We start from the raw sequence: 25,682 nt of genomic DNA on the forward strand, positions 1-25,682 counted from the left end.
CTGTCTCAAAAAACAAAAAAACAAAATACCCCCCCCCCAGCCCAATAATTTTAGAGCACAATTCCTGTCATTAGACTTCCGGTGAGAGACCTTGGACAGTCTTTATTACTTAGTTAATTAAAATGTGTAAAACTAGACTCCAGCCGGGCAGTGGTGGCGCACGCCTTTAATCCCAGCACTCGGGAGGCAGAGGCAGGCGGATCTCTGTGAGTTCGAGACCAGCCTGGTCTATAAGAGCTAGTTCCAGGACAGGCTCCAAAACCACAGAGAAACCCTGTCTCGAAAAACAAAAAAAAAATAAAATAAAATAAAATAAAACAAACAAACAAACAAAAAAAACTAGACTCAAATAGTTTTCCTACACTGTCGTGAGGATTGCAGTCTTATGACCAATACACATCCATTCTTGGATAACTTGACACTAAGGGAGGTCAATTTAATGAGGGACTGCTGTAGAGAGGCCACTTAGGGCATCCTCAGCTCCAGGTAGACCTGGTGGGAATGCCAGGGTGATCAACCTTGGGGCAATCTCAGCTCCAGGCTCCCAAGTGAAGCCCTAGTTGGGCTTCTGAAGTGCCTATGGCTAACTGGGCTATAGGACTTTTACTTTCTTTTTCTTTCTTTTCTCTTTTCTTTTGGTTTTTCGAGACAGGGTTTCTCTGTAGCTTTGGAGCCTGTCCTGGAACTAGCTCTTACAGACCAGGCTGGCCCCGAACTCACAGAGATCTGCCTGCCTCGAGACTTTTACTTTCATAGGACGCACTTAAGGGTCTTTAGGCCTCTCTTAAACTTATCAGAGTGAACCCTAACACAGTTTTAGATTTAGCTACACTTCCCTTCGGCCTGTTCGTCCCCGTTTGTCAAACGGACATTTTAAAACGGGCCCAAGGGAGGTGTAACTAGGGTGCTGGCCTAGCATGCAAGAAGCCCTAGGTTAGCTCTCCAGCATCCTATAAACCGGTTATGGTGGCGCACACCTGTAATCCCAGCCCTCAGGAGATAGAAGCAAAAAGATCAGGAGTTCGGGGCCATCCTCCGGTGCACAGCAGGTTCGGTGTTACTATGTCCGAAATACAACAGGGGCCCCAGTAGAAGAGCGGCAAGAAACCGATCACCTCATGTGCGAGGGCAGGGAAAGTGCCTGAGTCACCGCTCCTGGTTGTATTTTTCCACCTCCCATCCCGCCCAGGTTTTGGTGGATTCTACGGGAAGCAGCCCGTTACGCCGGGCTCCGCACGCCTGGCCACGCCTCTCTGCGCGGCGCGCTAGCCCCACCCACAACGGGATCCGCAGATTCGTTACCCGACACATTAGGATTATTTGGGCAACTTCCCTGGTCTGAAATTTTTCAGGAAGCTCCGAGAAGACTTCTCCCTTGTAACCATTTCGTCCTAAGTCGGAAGTGGGCTGCTACTTGAGTTGGGCTAGGAAGAAAGAGGCAGGAATAGCAGTCGACACTGCCAACGGGGCTTGGCTAACCGGGCGTCATTTTCTCGACTCCAGTGCAGGTGAGAGGAGGTGACGGCCACAGCCCAGAACGGTGGCGAATCTGCACTGCAGCCTCGTAGGCATTCGAGCTGCGCAAGGAAGGGGCAGGGAAGAGCAGCAAAGGAGCGCGCATCCTGTTCACTCATTTGCCCCGCCCGCCTCGCGAATCTGCGTCGTTCGACGCACCACTCAAATCTGCCGAGCTCCGGCTGGCCGCCTCCCCCTCGCTCCGCCCCTCTTTCCTCAGGGGCTCGTCGCAGCTTTCGTCGCCGCCGATTCGTCACGAACCCCAAGGCCGGGGCAGCTGGATGAGGGTGGTACAGTCCACTCTCCGGGGGATGCGGCCGATCTTCAGGCTTCCTGGGCTACGACTCCCGAGCCTTACAGGGCCCCGGCAGAGGCAGAGCCGCTCCGCTCGGCCCCGTGGATCGCTCCGCAGTCCTTGTAGCGAAAGTGCGAATGCAGACGCCGCGCCCGCTGGGCCTCGTGCAGGTGGCGGTGGTGTTTGGTGCGCGCGCCGGGGAGGTGGTGGTGGGGGGGCGCCGCCGCCGCCACCGCTGCGGGGCCGGGTCTCGCGCTGCCGCCGCCGCCGCCGCCGCCTCACGCCGCTGAGGTGCTGCGCGCGGTGGGGGGAGGGTGAGCCGCTCGCCACGAGCGGGTGAGTAGGGCCTTGGCGCGCGTGCGCGGAGACGGGGTGGGGGGGCACCGAACGCGCCCGGGCGGGAGGAGAGGGCAGCGGCGCGCGTTATCCTACCCCCCCCCTCCCCGCCTGGATTCAGGGACCGAAGCCGGGGCTCAGGCTCGGTCTCGCGGTGTTTCCAACGCCCCGGAGAGGTGCCACCTCTGGTCCAGAGGACTGGGGCGCGGGGACGCGAGCGGCCGTGTGGGAGCGGGAGCGGGGCTCGGCCCGGGCCGCTGGCCGGTGAGGAGGCGGGAGGGGGCGGGGCCTGCCAGGGGACGGGGGAGGGGTCTTGTGTGGAGGCCAAGTGGGGCGCGCTAGGGAGAGCGGGAAGGTCTGGGGGCGCGAGCTGGGCCTGGGCCCTGAGGGTAGACTTGGGGGGTGGAGGGGGAACGGAGTGTTATAGTGAACCCGGTCCTCAGGGCCCGATCTGAGGGAGCCGTGGGTCATGCCGAGGTGTGGGAACTGGACTGATGGGGGGGACCTGGAATTCGGGCTAGCCATGGAGGGGGACGGCAAGGGAGTCAGGCCGGAGGCTCGGACCCCCATTGCGTATCCCTCTTTTCATGACAGTGTAAATGAGCGAGGATGGACCAGGAAGGTGGGGGAGATGGGCAGAAAGCCCCGAGCTTCCAGTGGCGGAACTACAAGCTCATCGTGGATCCGGCTTTGGACCCTGCCTTGCGCAGGCCATCCCAGAAGGTGTACCGCTACGATGGAGTCCACTTCAGTGTCAGCGTGAGTTCCTCATGGCTTCCGGACTTCCCTGGACCTCTGGGCTGCCCTCCTCCCCCCTCCCCCCTGCCCGGTGTTCATCACCTAGACCTCCGGGACCTGTAGCTTGTCCTTTGAGAAGGAGCAGGTTATGGCAGCTCTTCCGTATGTGCGTCTCCACTGGCTTCCCGGAGTCGACAGCCTGCTAAGTTTTCGTCCTGGTCACATCGCTCTCTTTTCTGTGCTAGGACTCGAAGTACACACCAGTGGAAGATCTCCAAGATCCCCGCTGCCATGTCAGGTCCAAGAACAGAGACTTCTCCCTCCCAGTCCCTAAGTTTAAGGTACGTGTCTGCTGCTCTCTCAGCATGCTGGTTCTTGGAGCGCGGCAAGGGTCCTAGCACCTTGCTCTTCATGTAGCCTCCCCGAGTGACTGGCCCAGTGCAACGTTGGCAACCACATTTCCTTGCTTTTGAGTCTGTGAGGCTAAGCTGTCTGAGGCAGGAGGTGTACTTAAATAGCTGAGGTGTCTCTAGTATGTCGCTGGTGACAAGGGTGTTGATGTCTGGAGGCATGAGGTATGGGTGGATGTTCAGAGACATCGTGACTGGGATACCCTTATTCTTCAGCAGTTAAGGGTACCGCTAAGGCCACTGCCCGCTTGGTGTCCTCTGTCTCTCACTGTCATTTGGGTATGTCCTCCCCCAGCTGGTCTGTAAGAATGGCTCCCTTTCCCACGGTGGATACTCTGCAAGCTTTGCACTGAGCCTAGAAACGTTGGTGGATCTTTGTTTCCTTCCAATTTTGTTTCTTTGTTTTGTTTTATTTCCCACTGAGTTTTAAAGTAATTTATGGGGTGTTTCCCCCCCTCTTTCCCTTTCCCTGAGCAGTCTTACTTAAGCTCTATTGGCCTGAATGTTTACTTCCCATACCTACTTCCAGCCTCATAAACCCAGACTCCAGAGACCTGAACACATTATCTTTATTCTCTCAGCCCTTTTCATTCTTCCTCTGCTGATAAATTACAACACCAGATACCCGGGCTCACAACCTAGAAGCCTAGGAGTCACCTAGTTCTTTCCTGTTCATCTTAATCTTTCTCTTCATGCGGAGTCTTATGTTTATTGCACTTGTTGTCTGTGGCTTCTTCCTCAGTTTTAGGCTCTTTTGCTGTTATTTGTCTCAGGTTCTGTTCTTATTTTACAAGTATGTATTTTCCCTTTTTTTTTAATTTTTCATTTTTCTTTTCAAGACAGGGTTTCTCTGTGTAGCCTTGACTGTCCTGGAACTCACATGTGTTCACACTCAAGCTTGCACACACCATTGTGCACATGTTGAAATTAGAGCACAGCTTGTAGAAACCGATTTTTCACCATGGGGTCCAAGGATCAAACTCAAGCTGGTCAGGCTTGGTGACAAGTGCCTATATCCACTGAGCCATCTTGCTGGCATGCTAGGTCTGTTTTGGAGCGTTGGCATGTGTGGTTATTGATCTGGGCAGGCCTAATCACTTACTTGACTCTATATATACCCTTGTTATATCCAAACCAGACCAGACCCTCTTCAGTGTTACAAAACATCAAGATGGGTTCTGTTGTTTTGGTAAACTTTGAGTTTTCTACAAAGCCCGGTGAGAATGATAGGAAACATCTTTGTGAATCTTTTCCTGACTTTTCTCTGTGTGAATGATCCTTTTCTTGGCTCCCAGGCACCCTGTCTACACCTCTGCTACCACTGCATCATCTTCAGATTTTATATATATATCTGACTTATCTTTTTCTCTTTTTTGAGGCATGGTCTCCCTAGGTAACTCAGACTGGCCTTGAACTGAGGATCCTTGTGCATTAGCCTCCAGGTGCTTAGTATTAGAGAAGTGCACACTACACTCAGAACTGTCTTGTCTCTTCTAAATGGGAAAAATTTTCCTACCTTTGTGTTTCTACTATCTAGCCTGTGATCATCAGACCTGAGCTAATAGATTATTTATTTCTTCCTACTGCTTTCTCTTGTGTGTGTTGATTCTTGTATTTTATGTGTCTTTTTTCCCTTGTTGTTGTCTTGTCATAAGCAGAAGTCAAAGAGAGAGGTCTGTACTACTGTAGGGTTCATGACCCCACCTCACTTGCCCATCACACAGTCTCCCAGTCTTGATCTCATGAGTCTGAAGTTTCCCAAATGGTAAGGGAACTACGCTCATTATGGAAACCCCAGACTAACTCCTGTCTTTCCACAGCTGGATGAATTCTATATCGGACAGATCCCACTGAAGGAAGTAACTTTTGCAAGGCTCAATGACAATGTGCGGGAAACCTTCCTGAAGGATATGTGCCGGAAGTATGGTGAGGTAGAAGAAGTGGAGATCCTTCTTCATCCCCGCACTCGCAAGCACCTGGGCCTGGCCCGTGTGCTCTTCACCAGCACTCGGGGTGCCAAGGAGACTGTCAAAAACCTCCACCTCACCTCTGTCATGGGCAATATCATCCATGCCCAGCTCGATATCAAAGGTGAGGCTCCCTTGTCTCTTGCTTGGTCTCTGGCAGAGATTCTATCTGTAAATACCCTATTGGGCTCAGCCAAGGTAATCGAGGTCATGATTCTTTACCCAAATTCTTGAGGCCAGGTGTGTTTCTGAACTTAAAATTTTTAAATTTTAGAGAAAAATTAAGGTACATGCAAGGTATTTTATGTTATTGATAGCATGGTAGTGGCAGTACCCCACTGTCAATCATACTTTTCTGCTTCTAAGAAATTGTACTTAGGGTAAGACTTGAACTATATGTAGTAAGTTTAATACTGGGTTCTCCAAAGTACTAAGATTTCAGGAGGGTTCTATTATTTATGTTTTTGTGTATGACTGTTTTGTCTACATGTATATCTATGTACAGCATGTATGCCTGATGCCCATGGATGAACTGGAGTTTTGTTGGTTGTGAGCCATCACATGGGTGCTGAGAACTGAACTCAGTCCTGGAAGAGCAGCCAGTACACTTAACTGCTGAGTCATCTCTCCGGCTCAGTGAGGGTTTTTCTTTTTTTGTTTTGAAATTATAGATATTTTATGCTTGCTTTCGTAGCACATATAGTATGATTGAAATTTTAGATAACTGAGGAACTGGAGTCTTGGATCAGTAGTGGTGGACATACTTAGCATACTCGTAGCTTGCCAAAAAAAAAACCATATCTATGAGGATAAAGATAAATAAAGCAGAGTTTCATGGTGCCATGTGCCGATAATCCTAGTGTTTGGAGACAGAGATGGGAAGACTGAGCTTAGCCTGTCTACAAAGATGATTCCAGGCCAAATGGGGCTACATAATGAGATCCTGTCTCAAAAAACCAGAGAGGAGGTGGGAGAGAACTTAGTGGATAAAAGTACTTACTGTGTAACGATAAAGTCTTGAATTTTAATCTCCGTCACTCATGAAGTCCAGGTATATTTGTATGTGCCTGTAGCTTCAGTATTGGTGGGTAGAGACAACCAGATCCCAGAAACTCGCTGACCAATCGGCCTAAGAAATGGCAAGCTTCAGTTTAAGCACGACCCTGTCTTGAGGGAGCGAGGGAATGCAATAATTGGAGATATCCATGTCTTCCTTTGGCCTCCATGTGTATGCACTTGGATAGCCACAAGTTCATCACACACAAATAAACAAAAGTAAAAAAAGATGGGGCTATTTTGAACCGCTTTCAAGGAATTACAGGGAGAGATGAGACCCATGGCAGACTAGTTACAGGGGCCATCTAAGGGAAGCATCTGTTAGTCAGTGTTTACAGGTGAGGGGACGACTCATGTCCTTCTGACTTTAGACTGCTGTATGTAATTGCACAGCTTTTATGTTTGTTTGTTTTTTGTGTTTTTTGAGATAGAATCTCACTATGTAACTTTGTCTGGCCTCACAGAACTCACAGAGATCTTCCTGCCTCTGCTGCCTGAGTGCTGAGATTAAAGAGCCTATGATAGTTTCTGTGACTTTTTTGTTTGTTTTATAGGTTTCACTCTATAGCTTAAGCTGTCCTTGAATTCTACACTTGACCTCATGGGTGTTATTTTTGATTTGTTTTTTTGTTTTGTTTTGTTTTGCCTCTTAAGATTTATTTTTTTATTTATTTAATATTTTTGGTTTTGTTGTTGTTGTTGTTGTTTTTTTTTGATCAGGGTTTATCCGTGTTACAGTTCTAGCTGTCCTGGAACTAGCTCTTGTAGATCAGCTGGCCTTGAACTCACAGAGATCCACCTGTCTCTGCCTCCCAAGTGCTGGGATTAAAGGCATGTGCCACCACTGCCTTGCCTTAAGATTTATTTTTGTGCGTGCGTGCATGCGTATTCACCTACAGAGGACAGAAAAGGATGCTGGATCCTCTGTAATTGGAGTCATAGGAACCTAACCTAGGTCCTCTGCAAGAACACAAGATGCTCTTTACCACTGAACCTCTCCAGGCCCTTGTTTTTGTTTTTTGAGACAGGGTCTCCTGTTGTGAAGCCTGGGCTTTAATTTCTTTTATAGCCAAGAATGGCCTTGACTTCTACTTCTCCTTCATCCTGGATCATAGGCTTGTGCCACTATGCTTGACTTGTCTGGTGTTGGGGATGAAATCCAGGGTTTTGTGCATACTGTGAAGATGCTCTACATTCCAGTTTCCTGTATTAGTCAGCCTTGCTGTCTGTCTGTCTCTGACTGACCTGTACACTGTACAGCTCATGTTGAGCTGGATGGGTCCTTGGCCTCACTTAGTCTCCCAAGTATGAGGATTGCAGGCATGTACCACACTATACTGGCACTTCTTTGTTTTTATTCATTAATGATTTATCTCTCTATTTTTGGTTTTTTGAGACAGAATTTCTCTGTAGCTTTGAACCCTTTCCTGGATCTCACTCTGTAGACCAGGCTGGCCTCGAACTCACAGAGATCCGCCTGCCTCTGCCTCTCGAGTCCTGGGATGAAAAGGCATGCATCACCACCTCCTGGCTGGATTGACCTTTGCAGCTGCAATTCTGCAGTCTTTAGTTTATAACATAAAGGGGTAATGGGCTTAGCAGCAGATAGACCTCTACTTTGCAGAGTACTTTCCTTAAACTTTATAAAATACTCTAGTTGAGATATGTGTATAAACTATGAGTTTACGAAACAGAGTGTTTGGATTGAGCCCAGGGCCTCTCTCATGCCAAGCCAAGCACTGTGGCCTACCCATATTAATTTTTTTTTTCTAATAGTTAGGAGGTAAAGATGAGCCAGACTTTGTTCTATGAATCTGTAAAAGAGCAGTATGTGGTAGCACATACCTGGTAATCCCTAACCTGGAAAGTAGAGCAGTAGTATCAGGAATTCAAGACCATTGTTTTCTATATAGCAAGTTTGACCAACCTGGCTATATGAGATCTTATCTCAAAAAAATACAAAGACAAGATCTAGTCAAAGCAACCATAGGCAGGTAGAAATGAGGTAGACATTCCCAAGGATTGAGTTAAGTATGGGATTGATGTTCTAAAACGTACAACTTAGGAAAATTATAGGAAACTCGAGGCCTGAGGAAGAACAAAGACTGCCGAATCAGGGAGGTTGTTTTTCCTTCTGACTGTGGATTTCCATTTCTCTCCATCTAGGACAACAACGAATGAAGTACTATGAATTGATCGTCAATGGCTCCTACACTCCTCAGACTGTGCCCACTGGAGGCAAGGCCCTGAGTGAAAAATTCCAGAGCTCTGGTGCAGCCACTGAGACGGTGAGAAGCTTGTGGCTGCTGTGGTATTAGGCACATGGACACATTGCCTAGTCACCAGGAGCAGGAGCCATCTGGGAAAGCCCTAAACTTTACTGTTAAGTATAGGAAGGCAAAGGAATGATGCCTAGATGCTTTCAGAAACAAAAAACTGGGATTCTTGGATTGGGGCAGGACACATTTTTAAATTATTCCTGATCTTTTTTTATTTCTCCTTGCCTCATTTTCTCTCCAGACTGAAGCCCGCCGACGATCTTCCTCAGACACGGCAGCCTACCCAGCAGGCACTGCTGTGGGGGGCACCCCTGGCAATGGCACTCCCTGCTCCCAAGATACAAATTTCTCCAGCAGTCGACAAGATACCCCATCTTCCTTTGGCCAGTTCACCCCTCAGTCCTCCCAAGGAACACCCTACACACCTCGGGGTAGCACCCCTTACTCTCAGGACTCTGCCTACTCCAGCAGGTATGGAAGGCACACCTGTTTTCACCCGAGCCATTTGATTCTGGGGCTATAGCTGTGAAGAATGAGCCCTAGGTCTCTGAGAAGGAGTCAGAAACTATTTTAGTCTTTAGTTTCAACTAACAAATTGCTGTTTTCAGGGATACTAGTTTGGGACCTGATCATAGAAGCAAATGTTGGGGAGTTTTGATTTGTCTGTTTTTATGTGTGCTTGTATGTGTCTCTGCATGTGTGTATGTTTATTGCATGCAAGCAGGCTAAAAGGAGACAGATACTTTGGAACTGAAGTTATAGATGGTTGTCCACTATCATCTGGGTGTTGAGACTTGAACTTGAAACTTCTGCAAGAGCAGTCTGTGCTCTTAACCTCTAAACTTCGTTTTATAGCTCATTTTTAGATTTATGTGTCTGAGTGTTTTGTCTGCATGTATGTGTGTGCATATAGTGTTCTTAGTACTCATGCAGTGGATCACATGGAACTGGAGTGAAAGATGGTTTGAGCCACCAAGTGGGTGCTGGGATCGAACCTCTGTCTAGAGGGGCTTTGGTTACCCAGGGAGGAGCCTAGCTAACTCCCTGACTTCTTCAGCAGCACTTCAACTTCCTTCAAACCCCGGCGGTCAGAGAACAGCTATCAAGATTCTTTTTCTCGCCGCCATTTCTCCACATCTTCAGCCCCTGTAACCACTTCTACTACCACCTCAGCAACTGCTGCAGCCACTGCAGCCTCCTCTTCCACATCTTCATCCTCTTCATCATCGTCCTCCTCCTCATCTTCCTCAGCCTCTCAGTTTCGTGGTTCTGACTCTAGCTACCCAGCATATTATGAAAGCTGGAATCGCTACCAGCGTCACAGTTCCTACCCACCTCGCCGGGCAACTAGAGAGGATCCTCCTGGGGCCCCATTTACTGAAAATACACCTGAGCGCTTCCCACCTTCCTATACCTCCTACTTGGCCCCTGATCCCAACCGATCCACTGACCAAGACTACCGGCCCCCTGCCTCAGAGGCCCCACCTCCAGAGCCTCCAGAACCTGGTGGTGGTGGTGGTGGTAGTGGTAGTGGTGGTGGGGCACCCAGCCCTGAGAGAGAAGAAGCCCGGACTTCCCCACGCCCACCTTCACCTGCCCGTTCTGGCTCCCCAGCCCCAGAGACCACCAATGAGAGTGTCCCCTTTGCTCAGCACAGCAGCTTGGACTCCCGCATTGAAATGCTGCTGAAGGAACAGCGCTCCAAATTTTCTTTCCTGGCCTCTGATACAGAGGAAGAAGAAGAGAGCAACAGTGCAGGCCCTGGGGCTAGAGATGCAGGGGGTGAGGTGCCTTCTGGGGCAGGTCATGGGCCCTGCACACCCCCTCCTGCCCCAGCCAACTTTGAAGATGTAGCACCTGCAGGGAGTGGAGAGCCAGGGGCTGCCCGGGAGTCACCAAAGGCCAATGGACAGAATCAGGTGAGCCTGCCACCAGCCATAGGATTGGGGAAGGAAGCTTAGGTCTTAGGGGAGCGGGAAGGTGCTCAGACAAGGAAACAAATGAGAGGGACGCTCAGGAAGCTCTAGTAGGAGCTGTCTGTGACTTTCCTCCATACCCTACAGGCTTCTCCATGTTCTTCTGGAGAAGATATGGAGATCTCTGATGATGACAGGGGTGGTTCGCCTCCTCCAGCCCCAACGCCTCCCCAGCAACCACCACCGCCGCCGCCACCACCCCCTCCCCCTCCTCCTCCCTACCTTTCTTCCCTTCCTCTGGGTTATCCTCCCCATCAACCTGCCTACCTCCTGCCACCCCACCCAGATGGACCACCCCCCCCTGAGTACCCTCCGCCGCCTCCACCACCACCACCCCACATCTATGACTTTGTGAACTCTCTGGAACTTATGGATCGACTTGGAGCACAGTGGGGAGGGATGCCCATGTCCTTCCAGATGCAGACCCAGATGTTAACTCGGCTCCACCAGCTGCGGCAGGGCAAGGGATTGACTGCTGCCTCAGCTGGTCCTCCTGGTGGGGCCTTTGGCGAGGCCTTCCTCCCTTTCCCACCCCCACAAGAGGCAGCCTATGGCTTACCCTATGCTCTGTACACACAAGGGCAAGAAGGTCGCGGAGCATACTCCCGGGAAGCCTACCACCTGCCCTTGCCCATGGCAGCAGAGCCCCTGCCTTCTTCCTCAGTCTCTGGAGAAGAAGCCCGGCTGCCTCACAGGGAAGAAGCAGAGATGGCAGAAAGCAAGGCCCTGCCATCAGCAGGCACTGTGGGTCGTGTGCTAGCCACCCTTGTCCAAGAGATGAAGAGCATTATGCAGCGAGACCTCAACCGCAAGATGGTGGAGAATGTGGCCTTTGGAGCCTTTGACCAGTGGTGGGAGAGCAAGGAAGAAAAGGCCAAGGTGAGGAGGTCTAGACCAGGGACGCTGGGCACTTGAGTACTTGCTGAAGGAGATACACCTTTGACTTTCCCTGATTGCCCAGATCAAAGTAGGGATAAGAGAACATGAAGTGGATGTGGGCATTATGGGCAGGGGAATCAGAGAGCAGAAGATAAGCACAGACCTAGGTCACAAGAGCTTTGTCCTGGCGCCTCTGCTGCTTGCAGTGGACAGAACTCTTAAGTGTTTCTGGGCTTGTCTTCAGTTCTACCAATTGTCACAGGGTAGAAATTAGTAACTATTTCCTAAGGGTAGATGACCTAAAGTATCAGACTTGAGAATCTCTTTAACTGGCCAGAGATAGTGTCGGTTAATGGATGTCTGTGTTCTTGAGGCCCCTAGTTGGTTCTTGGGCAGGAAGGAATAACTGCTCTGGAGTCTGCAACTAAGTCTCCCTGCTATCTGCAGCCCTTCCAGAATGCAGCCAAACAGCAAGCCAAGGAGGAAGATAAAGAAAAGATGAAACTCAAAGAGCCGGGCATGCTGTCCCTTGTAGACTGGGCCAAGAGTGGCGGAATCACGGGCATTGAGGCCTTTGCCTTTGGGTCAGGGCTACGAGGGGCCCTGCGGTTGCCTTCATTTAAGGTATCCAGGAACGTGGTGGTGGGGAAAGCTGGTGGGCCTCCCTTCCTTGGGGAAATGATGGTTGGGAGTTGAGGGTTTTTTAAATTTTCCCTCCCTCTCATTCTCCCTGATTGAGTTGTAAGTGGGCCCCATTTTTCTGCATCTTCCAGGTGAAGAGGAAAGAACCATCAGAAATTTCCGAGGCCAGTGAGGAAAAGAGGCCCAGGCCTTCTACTCCAGCTGAGGAAGATGAGGATGGTAAGTGGACAGTCTGCAGAAGAGAAAGGTGATCTGTTCAGAGTCTGATAGGAGAAGAGGAGTGAAGGGGCCGAGGTATTTCTGAGAACCAGGCACCAATTGGAGACCTTTATGCAGAGTTAAATGAAAGGAATTCTAAAAGGCATCGGAAGCATCAGATAGACCTCTCCCAGAGTTAGGGTTTAATTATGGCTATGCTGATTTCAATGAATCTGTGTTTTGGTTTTTCCACTTACAAAGAAAGAATTCACATCTGGAGTTTACCACCTAATGCTTTTGTGGTACAGCCTTCCTACTCTGTTGAAGTCTGGGTTGTTGGTTGGCAGCTTGTGTGATTTGAAGCTTCTTTATTGAGTCAGATTTGCTTCTCTGGAGAACCCTCCATCCTATATTGTTTTCTTGGGCCAAATAAAATAAGTTAACATCCTCTTTCACCCAGCTTAGAAGATGATGAAAGAAAATGTGTGGGACGTAGCTTAAGTTGTGTAATATGTTAGTGTGTTCGTCTGTGTGCTGAGTTTCAACTTTCCTGCCTGTAAGTTTGGCATGTTAGTAAAGTGGGCAATAGTGTGTGTAAAGTTCCTTGCATCTGGCGTAGGAGAGCAGTAATTACCGATAAACTGCAACTGCTCTGACTTCTCTTGCAGATCCTGAGCGAGAGAAGGAAGCTGGGGAACCAGGGCGTCCAGGGACCAAGCCTCCGAAGCGAGATGAAGAACGAGGGAAGACCCAAGGCAAGCACCGGAAATCCTTTGCTCTGGACAGTGAAGGGGAAGAGGCATCCCAGGAGTCTTCCTCAGAGAAGGTAAGATGCTGGGCACCAGAGAGCCAGCTTCTCACTTAGCTGGAACCCAGGCAGCTAGCAGGGTTCAAGAATGAAAACTTGTCTTTTTCCTGTTAGTCTCAATTTTTCCTTTTCTTTAAGGATGAGGATGATGATGACGAAGATGAGGAAGATGAAGAGCGGGAAGAAGCTGTGGATGCCACCAAGAAGGAGGCAGAGGCATCGGATGGTAAGTTAAGTAGATTCAGGTCTGGCGGAGAAGGGATTGTAGTATCTTGTTTGTCTTTTCCTGACTTCATAGAGCTCTCCTGCTGGACTTCTGGCCAGTCTTTTTTTTTTGATTTTTCAAGACAGGGTTTCTCTGTAGCTTTTGGTTCCTGTCCTGGAACTAGCTCTTGTAGACCAGGCTGGTCTCGAACTCACAAGATCCGCCTGCCTCTGCCTCCCGAGTGCTGGGATTAAAGGCGTGCGCCACCACCACCCGGCCAAGCACTGCTCTTCTTGTGAGGCCCAGCCACCAGGCTTCCTTTCTCTTCCCTTCCTGTGCGATTACCAGACACTTTTCTATCCGCTTACACATCTTCCATGGGTTGTACATACTTGAGAAGTATGTATGAAGGGACTGCAGAGGTGGCACAGTGATTAATAGCACTTATTGCTCTTACAGAGGACCCATGTTTGGTCCAGCACCTAGGGTGGTTCATAACTGCCAGTAACTTCAGTTCCAAGAGATCCAATGCCTTCCCAACTCCACAGGCATGTGGTGTATGTATATACACATAAATATACTGTTTTGTTTTGTTTTTCTTTTTTGAGACAGGATTTTTTTTTGTAGCTTTAGAGCCTGTTCTGAAACTTGCTCTGTAGATCACCACTGCCTGTTTTTTTTTGTTTTTTTTTTTTAAAGAAACATGCATTGAAAATCTGTGTGTACTTGTACTTGTTTTATTAAGTTTAGACAAAGCCTTGATTCAGACAGATGTAGTTACTGCTTTTAAGAGCTTGTTTGAAGTTGGGCAGTGGTGATGCATGCTTTTAATCCCAGCATTCAGGAGGCAGAAGCAAGAGGATCTTTGTGAGTTTGAGGCCAGTCTGGTCTACAGAATGAGTTCAGAACAGCCAGAGCAGTACACAGAAACTCTGTATTGAAAAACCAAAAGGGGAAGAAAAAGAAAGAAAAAAAAAAACTTGTTATGGGGACACACTTGTTACTTTTTAAGGAACAATGAAATAGAAATAGGGTAACAAGTCTGGTAATATGCTGGACCCGAGGAAAGAGCCACTGTTGGATGTCAGTCAGGAATTTCTCTAAGGTACTGTTTCAGCAGTGGCTGGGGTTGGTAGCAATAATGATCTGAGGTCTCTGCTGAAGAAGCAAAGGACTGGTTGACCTGCTAAGAATGAAGACAGCTCCTGTCTATCTGCTGTATCTCTTAACTTGTGTCTTGAATTTGTCTTTGTTCCTGCTGTTTTGCCTTTCTCAACTGTTTTTGTAGTCCTCTTGTGCCTCTACCTAAGTGAAGTGCTAGGATTACAAACATGCCAGCATGCCTGGTGTGCGGTGCTAGGGAGCAAACAGTACTCTACCAGTTGGCCTGCATCCCCCAACTCCTCTGCTGCAATCTTGACTGATTTCTGTGTCTCTCCCTTCCTTTTATTTCAATCCATTTTCCAAACAGCTAATAGTATTTTCTTTAGTAAAATGTGCATTTTGGGAAATGTTCTCACTTCTCTAGAAGGTCTTTGCCTGACTCCCTATTTTCTACCAAAGTGGACATTATAGGCCATTTGTATAGTCAGTCATTCTAGCCCCTGCTCATATGTTCTTTTCAGTTTTGTCTCTCCATGTTCCAGTTTACCACTACGACCTTCTAATTTACTCCATTATGGAATTCATAGATGCATCTGATTGCTTGCTCTCACTCCCTCTCTTCCTCTCTCCCTGGCCTCATTGCCTTTCAAGTGCTGGGGTTATAGGAATTTTCCATCATACCTCTTCAGGATTTCTTAGTGCTCTCTCTCATCCAGTACTGATCTTCTGTAAGTGTGGTATTTATATATGTGTGTGTCACATATATGTATGTCAGCTCTCTCCTTCCACCATGTAAGTTTCGGTGTTCAAAGTTAGGTCATCAGTTTGGCAACAGGTGCCTGCTAAAGCCATCTTGCTGGGCCCTTGTTTTGTTTTGTTGAGGAAGAGTCTCACATAGCCCAGGCAGGCCTCTAACTTATCATGTAGATGAACAAAACCTTAAACTTCTGGTCTTCCTGCCTCCACCTGTAGAACAAATGTGCCTATCACCGCGACTAGCTTTTTATTTAACTTTATGTGCATTGGTGTGACGGTATCAGATCTCTTGGAACTAGAGTTACAGTTGTGAGCTCATGTGCATGTGGGTGCTGGGAATTGAACCCTAGTCCTCTGGAAGAATAGCCAGTGCTCATAACACCTGATTCGTCTCTCCAGCTCTATTTTTTTTTAATTTATTTGGCTTTTTATTTATTTTTAAAATTTTTGTTTTTTCAAGACAGGGTTTCTCTGTATAGCCCTGGCTGTCCTGGAACTCCCTCTGTGTAGCAGACTAGCATCAAACTCCCAGAGATCTGTTGCCTCTGTCTCCCGAGTACTAGGGTTAAAGACGTCCCACCATCGCCCAGCTGACTGACTTTTTTTTAAAAAATATTTACTTATTTATTATGTATACAGTGTCTGCATGTACACCTGCAGGGCAGAAGATAGTACCAGATCTCATTATGTGGATGGTTGTGAGCCACCATGTGGTTGCTGGGAATTGAACTCAGGACCTCTGGAAGAGCAGCCAGTGATTTTAACCGCTGAGCCATCTCTCCAGCCCCCTGACTTTTTATTTTAGTTAATTTCTTCAATTTAGTATACAATGTAGGATTTTCATTATGGCTATACATTTATATGCCATACACTAATCATACCTTTCCTACTGTTTGCTGGTATCCTCTCCTGAATTGTCCCTCCTTTTGCTTTAATCCACATACATTCATTGACCTTCCTTGTTCTCTTTTAAACCTCTCTCTATTCCCCCTCCACACCCAGCGTCCTTTCTATGTTCAACGCATATACTGTTTATTGCAGAATTCTTTGAGTCCGTCTTCTACAAACCTACTTTGGTCCAAACTGACTACATGTCAGTCTTTAGGTCTCTCTTTTTTGTTGTTATTGATACTCCTGGTTTATCTCCATTTCTTTGTGGTCCGATAGCTCCTCTTCCTCCTTTTTGATTTTAGCACCTCCTTAGGGAGGCCTTCCCAGACTTGTTCTTTTAAGCAGAACCCAGGGCTTTCTTTCCTGTGTTCTTCAGTCCCTTAGGCTAATGTTAGTCACTGTAAGCAGACACTTGCTTATTTAACCTCTTGACTTCTTGGACTTCTAGCACCAGGCCTAGAGCCACACAGCCAGAGTATTTATTGAATGATCCCTCAGCTTGACCATTGGTTGTCTCTTCTGGATTTCCAGGTGAGGATGAGGACAGCGACTCATCTTCCCAGTGCTCTCTGTATGCTGACTCAGATGGTGAAAACGGGAGCACGTCAGACTCCGAGAGCAGCAGCTCCTCTTCCTCTTCCTCCTCTTCTTCCTCCTCCTCCTCCTCTTCCTCCTCATCTTCCTCATCAGAGTCTTCCTCTGAAGAAGAGGAACAGTCAGCAGTCATTCCCCCAGTGTCACCAACCACCAGAGAAGTCCCAGAATCCCTTCCAGCACCTGATGAGAAGCCTGAGACAGATAGGGTGATAGACTCCCCTGCCATGCCTCTCCCTGAAAAGGAGACATCACCCACACGGCCTACAGGTAGGTTTCATCAGACAGGTCATGTGACTAAGATGTATGTTTGTCAGTGTCTTGGAGAATGGTGTCTACCTACACTTCGTACCTGAGGTGCTGTGTGTATGTGGAGGCAGTTAGATGGTCACGTGCTAACACTAACTCATGTCTGAGTTTTCCTTTGCTTTCCTTTGCAGATGTGTATGGTCCTTATTGTTCTGTAGCACATGCACATGATGGTCCTGTGGTAGGTAGGGACTGTGCGTTCATACGGTAGAAGTTTATTGAGCACTACTACTACCAGTAGCAGTACAAAGACATGATGGTGTGTCTGACAGGAGCTGTTCTCATCCTCATAAAGCTTTCAGTCTACAGAGAGATACAGGCCAGTCAAGCAATAAGTGCATAAAATAACTATGATTTTAAACCATTAAATACCATGAAGGGAAGATGCAAGGAACTCAGATTCCTGAGAGTGTCTTTGGGTCTGGGCACATCATCCTGCTGAGGCACAGTGGTCTGAATAGCAGACACTGAGGAGAACTAGCAGATATATAGGCTCTGCATAAGGCACAGAATACAAATTGGAACACCTGTAAGAAAGCTCATCCTATGGTATGTTGAAAATTTAGGGTGAAGTGTGGCCAGAACTATAGAAGTGACTGAGGCCCTCCTATGCAAATGCAGAATCTATGTAAAAATTTTTTTCTTTGCCATGGAAAGGAAATTACTAGATAATAGTGATTTGAAAGGATACATTACAAAGAGGAGTTGGAGAGGAGCCAGAGTGTCACAGGGACACTTTTTCTTTTTTTGTTTTTTGAGACAGGGTTTCTCTGTAGCTTTTGGAGACTGTCCTGGAAATCACTCTGTAAACCAGGTTGGCCTCAAACTCAGAGATCTGCCTACCTGTGCCTTCTGAGTGCTGGAATTAAAGGCGTGCGCCACCACCACCCGGCTGCAGGAAAACTATTCAGAGGCTGGGAAGATGGGACTTAAGGGTTCCTCTAAAATTAAATTTTAAAAAATTTCAACATCCATAAGATGAAGACTTCTTCTGACACTGTATACTGAATCTATGGGCAAGATAAGACCACTTAGGAGGCATTTTTCTCCTTCGATTTTTCTGGGCCCACATCTACATTCCCAAAAGACCATTCTGGCGGGAAGAGGGATTTGGAAAAGGGGAAGGAGATATAAGGGTAGCATTAGAGGGGACACAGGTAAAATACAATTCCTGGATTGGGGATAGAGCCCAGCAGGTAAAGTGCTTCTCCTACACAAACCAGAGAGCCTTTGGGTTTGATCTTAGCACCCACATAAAGGTGTGGTGGCTTGCACTTATAATACCAGGTTTGGGGAAGCAGAGACAGATCCCTGGGTTGAGCTCCTTGTCCCAGTGAAAGACCATATCTCAAAAACCAGGGTGGACAGTTGAAGAATTATACTTGAGGTTGTGGGTCAGAGACAGAAATTAAGTGGAAATCAGGATGAAGAAGAGGATAAATAACTTGGTGATACTACATGCCACAAAAAGATGGTAAAGTGACCTAGGATTATAGGCACGGATGATTTGGAGTTGAGTTGTGGCCTCTGGACTTTGAGTTGAAAACATTGGCAATTGGGTTATAGAGCTGAGATTTTGGAGTCAGGCAGGAAGATATAAAGTTTGAGGCCATTTTAGACTATTCAGGCCTAATCTAGGCAGTTTAGCAAGACCCTCTATCAAAATAGAATTTTACAAATGTCCAGCAGTCTAGCTCAGTGGTAGTATTTACTAGCATGCATAAAGTCCTAGGTACAGTGTCCAGTACTAACTGACTGAATACACAAATAAATAAAAAATGAAAAGGCAGGGTTAGACTATGTTATTGTGCACAGGAGAAGTTATAATAAGATAGAAGTGCCTTGGACGTGACAGGTCATTAGAATTACAAACTTCAGATGAATAGTTGAGGCTGAAAGCAAGTAATAAGGGACAAGGGAAGGTAACAGCGATAGCTAGTTTCCTCTAAGGGTAGGGTATACAAGGAGGGCTGTGTGGCTTACCAGGAAATTGGGGAAGACCTGAAAAGGTAGTTCACACGTTCCTCTGGAAATTGTCAGCTGAATAACTAACCAGTAGCCTAATTAAAGAAAAGACGTTGAGGGTCTAGATATAGCAGCCAATTTCAGTCAGTTTATATAGCAGCCAGTGATATGAGCTTCATCCTGGACTCCACTGACCTCCAGCCTAGTCTGAGCTACATGAGACCTCTTTCAAAAAGCAGGAGATGGAGTGGGTGGGTGTGGGTATGCTTACATGGTATGCTTACTGGGAGAATTCAGAGACGAGTAGAACATCTTGGTCTTGCCTTTTTTATTTTCTTTTTTGGTTTTTCAAGACAGGGTTTCTTTGTGTTTATTTAGAGCCTGTCCTAGAACGTGCTCTGTAGACCAGGCTGGCCTCCAACTCACAGAGATCCACCTGCCTCTGCCTCCTGAGTGCTGGTATGAAAGGTGTGTGCCACCACAGCCCGGTGGTCTTGCCTTTCTTTTGTCTTTTAGTTTGGTTTATTTTTGCTTTCCCCAGGAAATTGGTTTTCTTTGTTTCTTCATTCCAGTACAGTGTTCATACTCACCAACCACCAGTCTAGCAATAGGCCAACCAACCTACTATCTTAGACCTTCTTAGAAGTCTGTGATTGGGCCAGCTTGGATCAGGTGCAGTCTTTGTGGTATCACTTAGTGATGGCTCTGAGGGAGAAAGCTGGGGGACACTGACTTCTAGGGCCTTGTCTTTAAGAATTGAGGTCATGGACAAGCAATTCCCAGAAAAAAAGTAGTTGTACTGCCTGAGCAGGTAACCCAAAAATTGTATCCTAAATGAAAGCCTGTGGAAGTGAGGGACCAAAGAAACCTGTGTGAAGAAGCTGAGTTGGATGCTAAGATGTGTACTTTGCCATTGTCTGAGACCCACGTGATACAACACATTGAAGGGCCTTACTTAGTGTTCCCAAGTAAGGAGCACTCAAGTTTAAGGCAGTATGCTCAGCTGATTGCTGCCTGCCCAGCCAGATGTGGTACTGGCTGCCACTTAGTATTGAAAATGGTACAGTGAGATGTAAAAGCTATAAGCCCACAAGTGTCTAGTCATGAAATGTGTTCTTTTCCAACGGTCTTATAAATAATCTAGAAGCCCAATTTTTTTGTGGCAGCCCTTCCCTCCCTGGTTTTTCTAGTTTGACTAGACATTTGATTTGGTCAGTTGTCCCATTTGAATGAAAGCTTCCTTCACTTGTCTGTCTCCTCTGAGTTTTCTCCATGTCTGACATGACCAGAGTAGATGCTTGTTAGCTGGAATAATGAATAGGTACAGAGCCCTATCCTGTTCAGGGAGCACACAGAGCTGAGAGTGATATGGGCAGGAGAGAGGCAGGCAGGAGTGTCCACTGTGTAAGCAGGTATGTGTATTTACCATCATGAGTGTATTAGATGGAAGCTGGCTGGGCAGTGGTGGCACATGCCTTTAATCCCAGCACTTGGAAGGCAGAGGCAGCTGGATCTCTGAGTTCGAGGCCAGCCTAGTCTACAAGAGCTAGTTCCAGGATAAGACTCCAAAAGCTACAGTGAAACCCTGTCTCGAAAAAAACAAAACAAAACTTTAGCCGGGCGGTGGTGGCACACGCCTTTAATCCCAGCACTCGGGAGGCAGAGGCAGGCGGATCTCTGTGAGTTCGAGACCAGCCTGGTCTACAAGAGCTAGTTCCAGGACAGGCTCCAAAAAAACCCACAGAAACCCTGTCTCAAAAAAAAAAAAAAACAAAACAAAAAAACAAAACAAAACTTTATATGGAAGCTGAGGCAGAATAGGGTAGAACTTGATGAAGTAAGGCTGCTTCACGCTAGTATAGCTGAGCCCAGGTCTCCAGCCCTGACAGTTTTGTCTGATGAAGTTGGCCTTTGCCCACGTGCTTCCATCCCCAGGTACTGCTGAGGAAGCACCTCCTAATATACCACAGCCTCCTCCAGAGCCACCAGCTGGACCTCCAGACCCTGCCCCCCGCCTGGATGAGCGTCCCTCTTCTCCTATCCCTCTCCTACCCCCACCTAAGAAACGCCGGAAAACTGTCTCCTTCTCTGCCGCTGAGGAGACACCAACCCCAGAGCCTCCCCCAGCTGCCCCACTGCAGGCCAAGTCTCCTGGTCCAGTCTCTCGAAAAGTTCCCCGGGTTGTGGAGCGGACCATTCGGAACCTGCCCCTGGACCATGCATCTCTGGTTAAGAGTTGGCCTGAGGAGGTGACCCGAGGGGGTCGGAATCGGGCTGGAGGTCGTGTCCGCTCTACTGAAGAAGAAGAAGCCACTGAGTCAGGGACAGAAGTGGACCTGGCAGTGCTGGCTGATCTAGCCCTGACCCCAGCCAGACGTGGGTTAGCTATCCTACCCACTGGTGACGACTCAGAGGCCACAGAGACCTCAGACGAGGCTGAGCGCCCAAGTCCTCTACTCAGCCATATCCTCTTAGAACACAACTATGCCCTGGCCGTCAAGCCTCCACCTGCCATACCAGCACCTCGGCCCTTAGAGCCAGCTCCTGCCCTGGATGCACTCTTCAGCTCCCCAGCTGATGAAGTCTTGGAGGCCCCTGAGGTGGTGGTGGCTGAGGCAGAGGAGTCAAAGCAACAGTTGCAGCAGCAGCATCCGGAGCAGGAGGGGGAGGATGAGGAGGAAGATGAGGAGGAAGAGGAGTCCGAGTCTTCAGAAAGCAGCAGCAGCAGCAGCAGCAGTGACGAGGAAGGAGCTATTAGGAGGCGCAGCCTCCGTTCCCACACTCGACGAAGACGGCCACCACTTCCACCCCCACCCCCACCGCCTCCTTCCTTTGAACCAAGGAGTGAATTTGAGCAGATGACCATCCTATATGACATTTGGAACTCAGGCCTGGACTTGGAAGACATGAGCTACTTGCGACTCACATATGAGCGGCTGCTGCAGCAGACCAGTGGGGCCGACTGGCTTAATGATACCCACTGGGTCCATCACACAAATATCCTGAGCCACAGAGCCTGCTTATTCCCTAGAGCAAGACACGGGGTTGGGGTGGGGGACAGCTTTTCTTGGGGTCATGTGGCCAGAAATGTCATCTTCCGGTCACTCCTAGGATTGTATACTGGTCTCCTGTCTGTCTAACTCACTGTGCCTTGGTTAGCTTTGGGGTTCTCTAGCTGCCAGCTTTCTTTTCCCTCTGCCTTGTGTCTTTTCTGACAGAACAGGTAAGGTCTAGACTTGCCTTATCCAGTCTGTCTCCTGAATGTTCTCACCGTTGGACCAGCTACCGGGTAGGCTGGGTTTGGGGTGGACAGGAGGTGTGGGCCCCAAGGGACTGGCCAGTAGGGAACCTGTTTTCTTCCTTAACACCCTGCACTCACCAACCTAAGCACTCCAAAGCGCAAGCGACGGCCCCAAGATGGGCCCCGGGAGCATCAGACAGGCTCTGCACGCAGCGAAGGTTACTATCCCATCAGCAAGAAGGAGAAGGACAAGTACCTGGATGTGTGCCCTGTCTCAGCCCGACAGCTGGAAGGCGTGGACACTCAGGTAGGGCCCTGCCCCAAGCCCTAGCTTGCCTCCTCCTTCCAGTCCTTCAAGCACTCACCACCACCTTAATCTTGTTCACAGGGGACTAATCGGGTGCTTTCTGAGCGACGGTCAGAGCAGCGGCGGTTACTGAGCGCCATTGGCACCTCAGCCATCATGGATAGTGATCTGCTAAAGCTAAACCAGCTCAAGGTCAGGAGGGGAAACTGGAGGAGGGAGGAGACCCAGTGAAAAAATCCACAACAAGGAGATTGCCCCTGGTGTGATCCTGTGGGACAGGGGAAGGTGCAAGTTTGTGGGAGCATCAAACCATTAAAGCTACTTTCTGTCTCTTAGTTCCGGAAGAAGAAACTCCGATTTGGCCGGAGTCGGATCCATGAGTGGGGTCTGTTTGCCATGGAACCCATCGCAGCTGATGAGATGGTGATAGAATATGTTGGCCAGAACATCCGCCAGGTAAGGTTCCACTCCAGCATCAGCCCAGCTGCCGACTGTACAACAGCATGAGATTTCACGCCATCATCTGAGGCTTTTACAAAGCCTCACTCATTACTGCTACTGCTACTGCCACTGCTCAGCTTTGAGACTTACTTAGTAAAGTAGACATTAGTAGGCCAGCCTCCCGGGAACACTGGGCAGCAATGATAGTCAAGAATGGTGTTGATACCAGGGAGTTGTAGATGTCGGGACCCAGAGCCTCCCAGAGCCCTGGAAGCTAAAGGGCCGTGAACTCCTGGGGCAGCAGGATACATGTGCTCCAGTTCTGGGGACAGTGTGTGCAAAGGCTTAGAAGATGCATCCTCTTAGGAAGATGTGGCCAGTGCATGTGTTCAGGGCTAGTGACAGAGATGTGAGCCTGGAAATGCAAGAGGAGCCAACTCCTCAGAGCTGGAACCATATCAGTCAAGTGTGACCTTGTGGATGGATGGGGAATGTCCTGGAAGCTGTGCATGCAAGGACTTGAGAAGCTAATAAGCTCCCTCTGGCTGTGTAGAAAAGAGCTTGTGTAGGCTGGTCTCGGTGGGGCTTAATGGCAGATCAAAGCCATTAAGAAGAGGTAGTGGAAGAGGTAGTGGCCCAGGGATGACATGAGTCTAGCCTGTGGGTCCAGAGTGGTTGATAGAACCAGGTAGTTGGCTGTAGAGGATGAAGGTAAGGTGTTGAGGTCTTTCTCAAGGTATCCCCATTAGCTTCTAGGAATGTGATTGGGAGCAGCAAAAGGAACAGAAATAAGATCAGGATTGTCCCAGTGTAGTCATAGGCTCAGGGTCCTAGGGTTGTAGGGATGACATCCCACAGTCCTACTGAGGTGGACTTGGCTGGAGATTGAAGCCTGGAGGAGTCCTCACCACAGAACTGCTGGTTAGAACTCTGCAAAGGGGTAAGGTCACCCAGTGAGAATGGAGAATGCATTGCTTATTTCCTGGGAATGGCTGCCCCTTGCTGAAAGCCTTTGTCCTGGCACAGACCATCTGCCATCTGCTCTTGCCAGCTGCCCATAGGTGTCTATTTGGCAAGGATAGTCTTAGGATTCGATTGAAGGCATGGCACTGTCATCTCAGAAGCTGCCCCAAGCCCACAGCATACTGTTGGCTCCACTGTGGCCACAGGTTCTCCGAAGAGCCAATACTGGTTTCTCCAGAGTCCTTCTGTGGCTGACTTTGGGTCAGAATGGGTGGGAACAGGTAGACCCAGGTGCTTATCCAATCAGCGTGATCCCAGGAGCTGCTGGGAGCAAGTCTAGCCCGTGCAGTGGCTGATGTCCATGACGTGTGCATCTCATCCTCCCAGATGGTAGCTGACATGCGGGAGAAACGCTACGTTCAGGAGGGCATTGGCAGCAGCTACCTTTTCCGGGTGGATCACGATACCATCATTGATGCCACCAAGTGTGGCAACCTCGCCAGGTTCATCAACCACTGCTGCACGGTGCGCTCAGGGCTGGGCCAGGGCTGGGCTGGGCAAGGGTGAGGTGGGGCTGCGGCTTACACTGCCCCTCCTGCAGCCCAACTGCTACGCTAAAGTGATCACCATCGAGTCTCAGAAGAAGATTGTGATCTACTCCAAGCAGCCCATTGGCGTGGATGAGGAGATCACCTACGACTACAAGTTCCCACTAGAGGACAACAAGATCCCGTGTCTGTGCGGCACTGAAAGCTGCCGTGGCTCCCTCAACTGAGGTGGGGCAGGACTGGTGCCCTCACCCCTATTTATTCCCCCTTGGTGCCCTAAGCTCCCAGCACCCCCAGCCTTAGTGGGCTCAGCAGGGCCCACATGTCCCCATCTCCACGTGTGGAATAGGGGCCCTGAGCCCAGCAAGGGAGCCTCAGTCCTTTGAGGTAACTTCTGACTCCCCATACCCTTTGCCCAACCACCCTCTTAATTTTTTTTTCTTTGCGGAGAAGAAGCTGTAAATGTTGTGTAGCTGCCAGCAGCTGTTTCCTGTGGAAACCTGGGGTACCAGCCTGTATAGATGCTATTCTTGGGGGCTGAAGAGCCCTCTGCTTCATGTTAGTGGGGACTTCCCCTTCTGTCCTATATGCACCCCTCCCCAATTTAGGGGTCTCTGGGGCAGTGGCCATGTTCTCCCCCTGGGGGGGCCTTTGGCCCCTAGTCCTGGGAACTCTGTGCCTGGAACCCTGCCTCATCTGTTCCTGCCAGACCCTGTGGGTCACCCTCCCACCCTGGTGTCTCAGAGCTCTGGCTCAGTGGGCCAGGATGGTGGGGGGCAGGCCCTTCTTGTTGGGCTGGATTGTATATAATGTTAATAGTGAAAACCCAACGCCACATTTTTATAATTGTGATTAAACTTTATTGTACAAAAATGCTTGGTCAATATCTTTGGGAAGAGCAGGCTGGGATGCGGGTGAAGTGAGAGGACGGAAATGGGTGTCCTGAAGTTTGGGGTGAATAGGCCTGCGGACAGCAGTGTTGCTGTGGACCAACCACCTAAAGGACTACAACAACCAGCCCATATCTCCCCAGGGATGCTAGCCAGAGCTGTACCAAGATCAGGCTTCCCTCCTCTCTCTCCCCAGAACCACAGCTGGTGCTGGGACTCCAGCCTCTTGGGAAACCCAGCAGGAGGGAAGAAGCAAGGTCACGTAGCAGTGATGAGGTCACCCTGTCTAGACCCCATTATCCCTAAATCCGTCTTTAGCAAGTGGGCCGGTTCTGTCCTCTGCCACAGAGAGTGGAATGGCCACCAGGG

General features: G+C 48.9%; 1 protein-coding gene across 6 annotated transcripts; it reads left to right on the forward strand.

The window, feature by feature from the left end:
* Positions 1-753: 753 nt before the first annotated feature.
* Positions 754-25,277, forward strand: Setd1a (SET domain containing 1A). 6 transcript variants are annotated; one of them, XM_026781067.1, is made up of 19 exons: positions 754-1,508; positions 2,741-2,905; positions 3,130-3,225; positions 5,115-5,385; positions 8,484-8,605; positions 8,838-9,067; positions 9,654-10,515; positions 10,660-11,451; positions 11,899-12,075; positions 12,225-12,312; positions 12,960-13,117; positions 13,238-13,325; positions 16,587-16,919; positions 20,859-21,920; positions 22,299-22,471; positions 22,553-22,663; positions 22,808-22,927; positions 24,263-24,400; positions 24,477-25,276. In XM_026781067.1, the coding sequence occupies exons 2-19, from the start codon at positions 2,756-2,758 to the stop codon at positions 24,648-24,650; spliced, it is 5,145 nt and encodes a 1,714-aa protein (XP_026636868.1). In that variant the 5' UTR covers positions 754-1,508; positions 2,741-2,755; the 3' UTR covers positions 24,651-25,276. The 6 variants fall into 6 exon arrangements, with proteins under 6 accessions (XP_026636868.1, XP_026636869.1, XP_005351367.1 ...); XM_026781068.1 differs by lacking the exon at positions 754-1,508 and adding an exon at positions 1,517-2,146 and having other exon boundaries at positions 9,657-10,515; positions 24,477-25,277; XM_005351310.2 differs by lacking the exon at positions 754-1,508 and adding an exon at positions 1,517-2,146.
* Positions 25,278-25,682: the final 405 nt, after the last annotated feature.

The sequence above is a fragment of the Microtus ochrogaster genome, chromosome 8, assembly GCF_000317375.1.
Source record: "Microtus ochrogaster isolate Prairie Vole_2 chromosome 8, MicOch1.0, whole genome shotgun sequence".
In the NCBI taxonomy this organism is placed as follows: domain Eukaryota; kingdom Metazoa; phylum Chordata; class Mammalia; order Rodentia; family Cricetidae; genus Microtus; species Microtus ochrogaster.

Excerpts from the sequence above, each read along its gene's own strand:
- Setd1a (XM_026781067.1), top strand. The coding sequence starts at position 2,756 with ATGGACCAGGAAGGTGGGGGAGATGGGCAGAAAGCCCCGAGCTTCCAG. Across the intron at positions 10,516-10,659 it reads AGGCCAATGGACAGAATCAG|GCTTCTCCATGTTCTTCTGG; the intron begins GTGAGCCTGCCA and ends CATACCCTACAG. Across the intron at positions 22,664-22,807 it reads TAAAGCTAAACCAGCTCAAG|TTCCGGAAGAAGAAACTCCG; the intron begins GTCAGGAGGGGA and ends TCTGTCTCTTAG.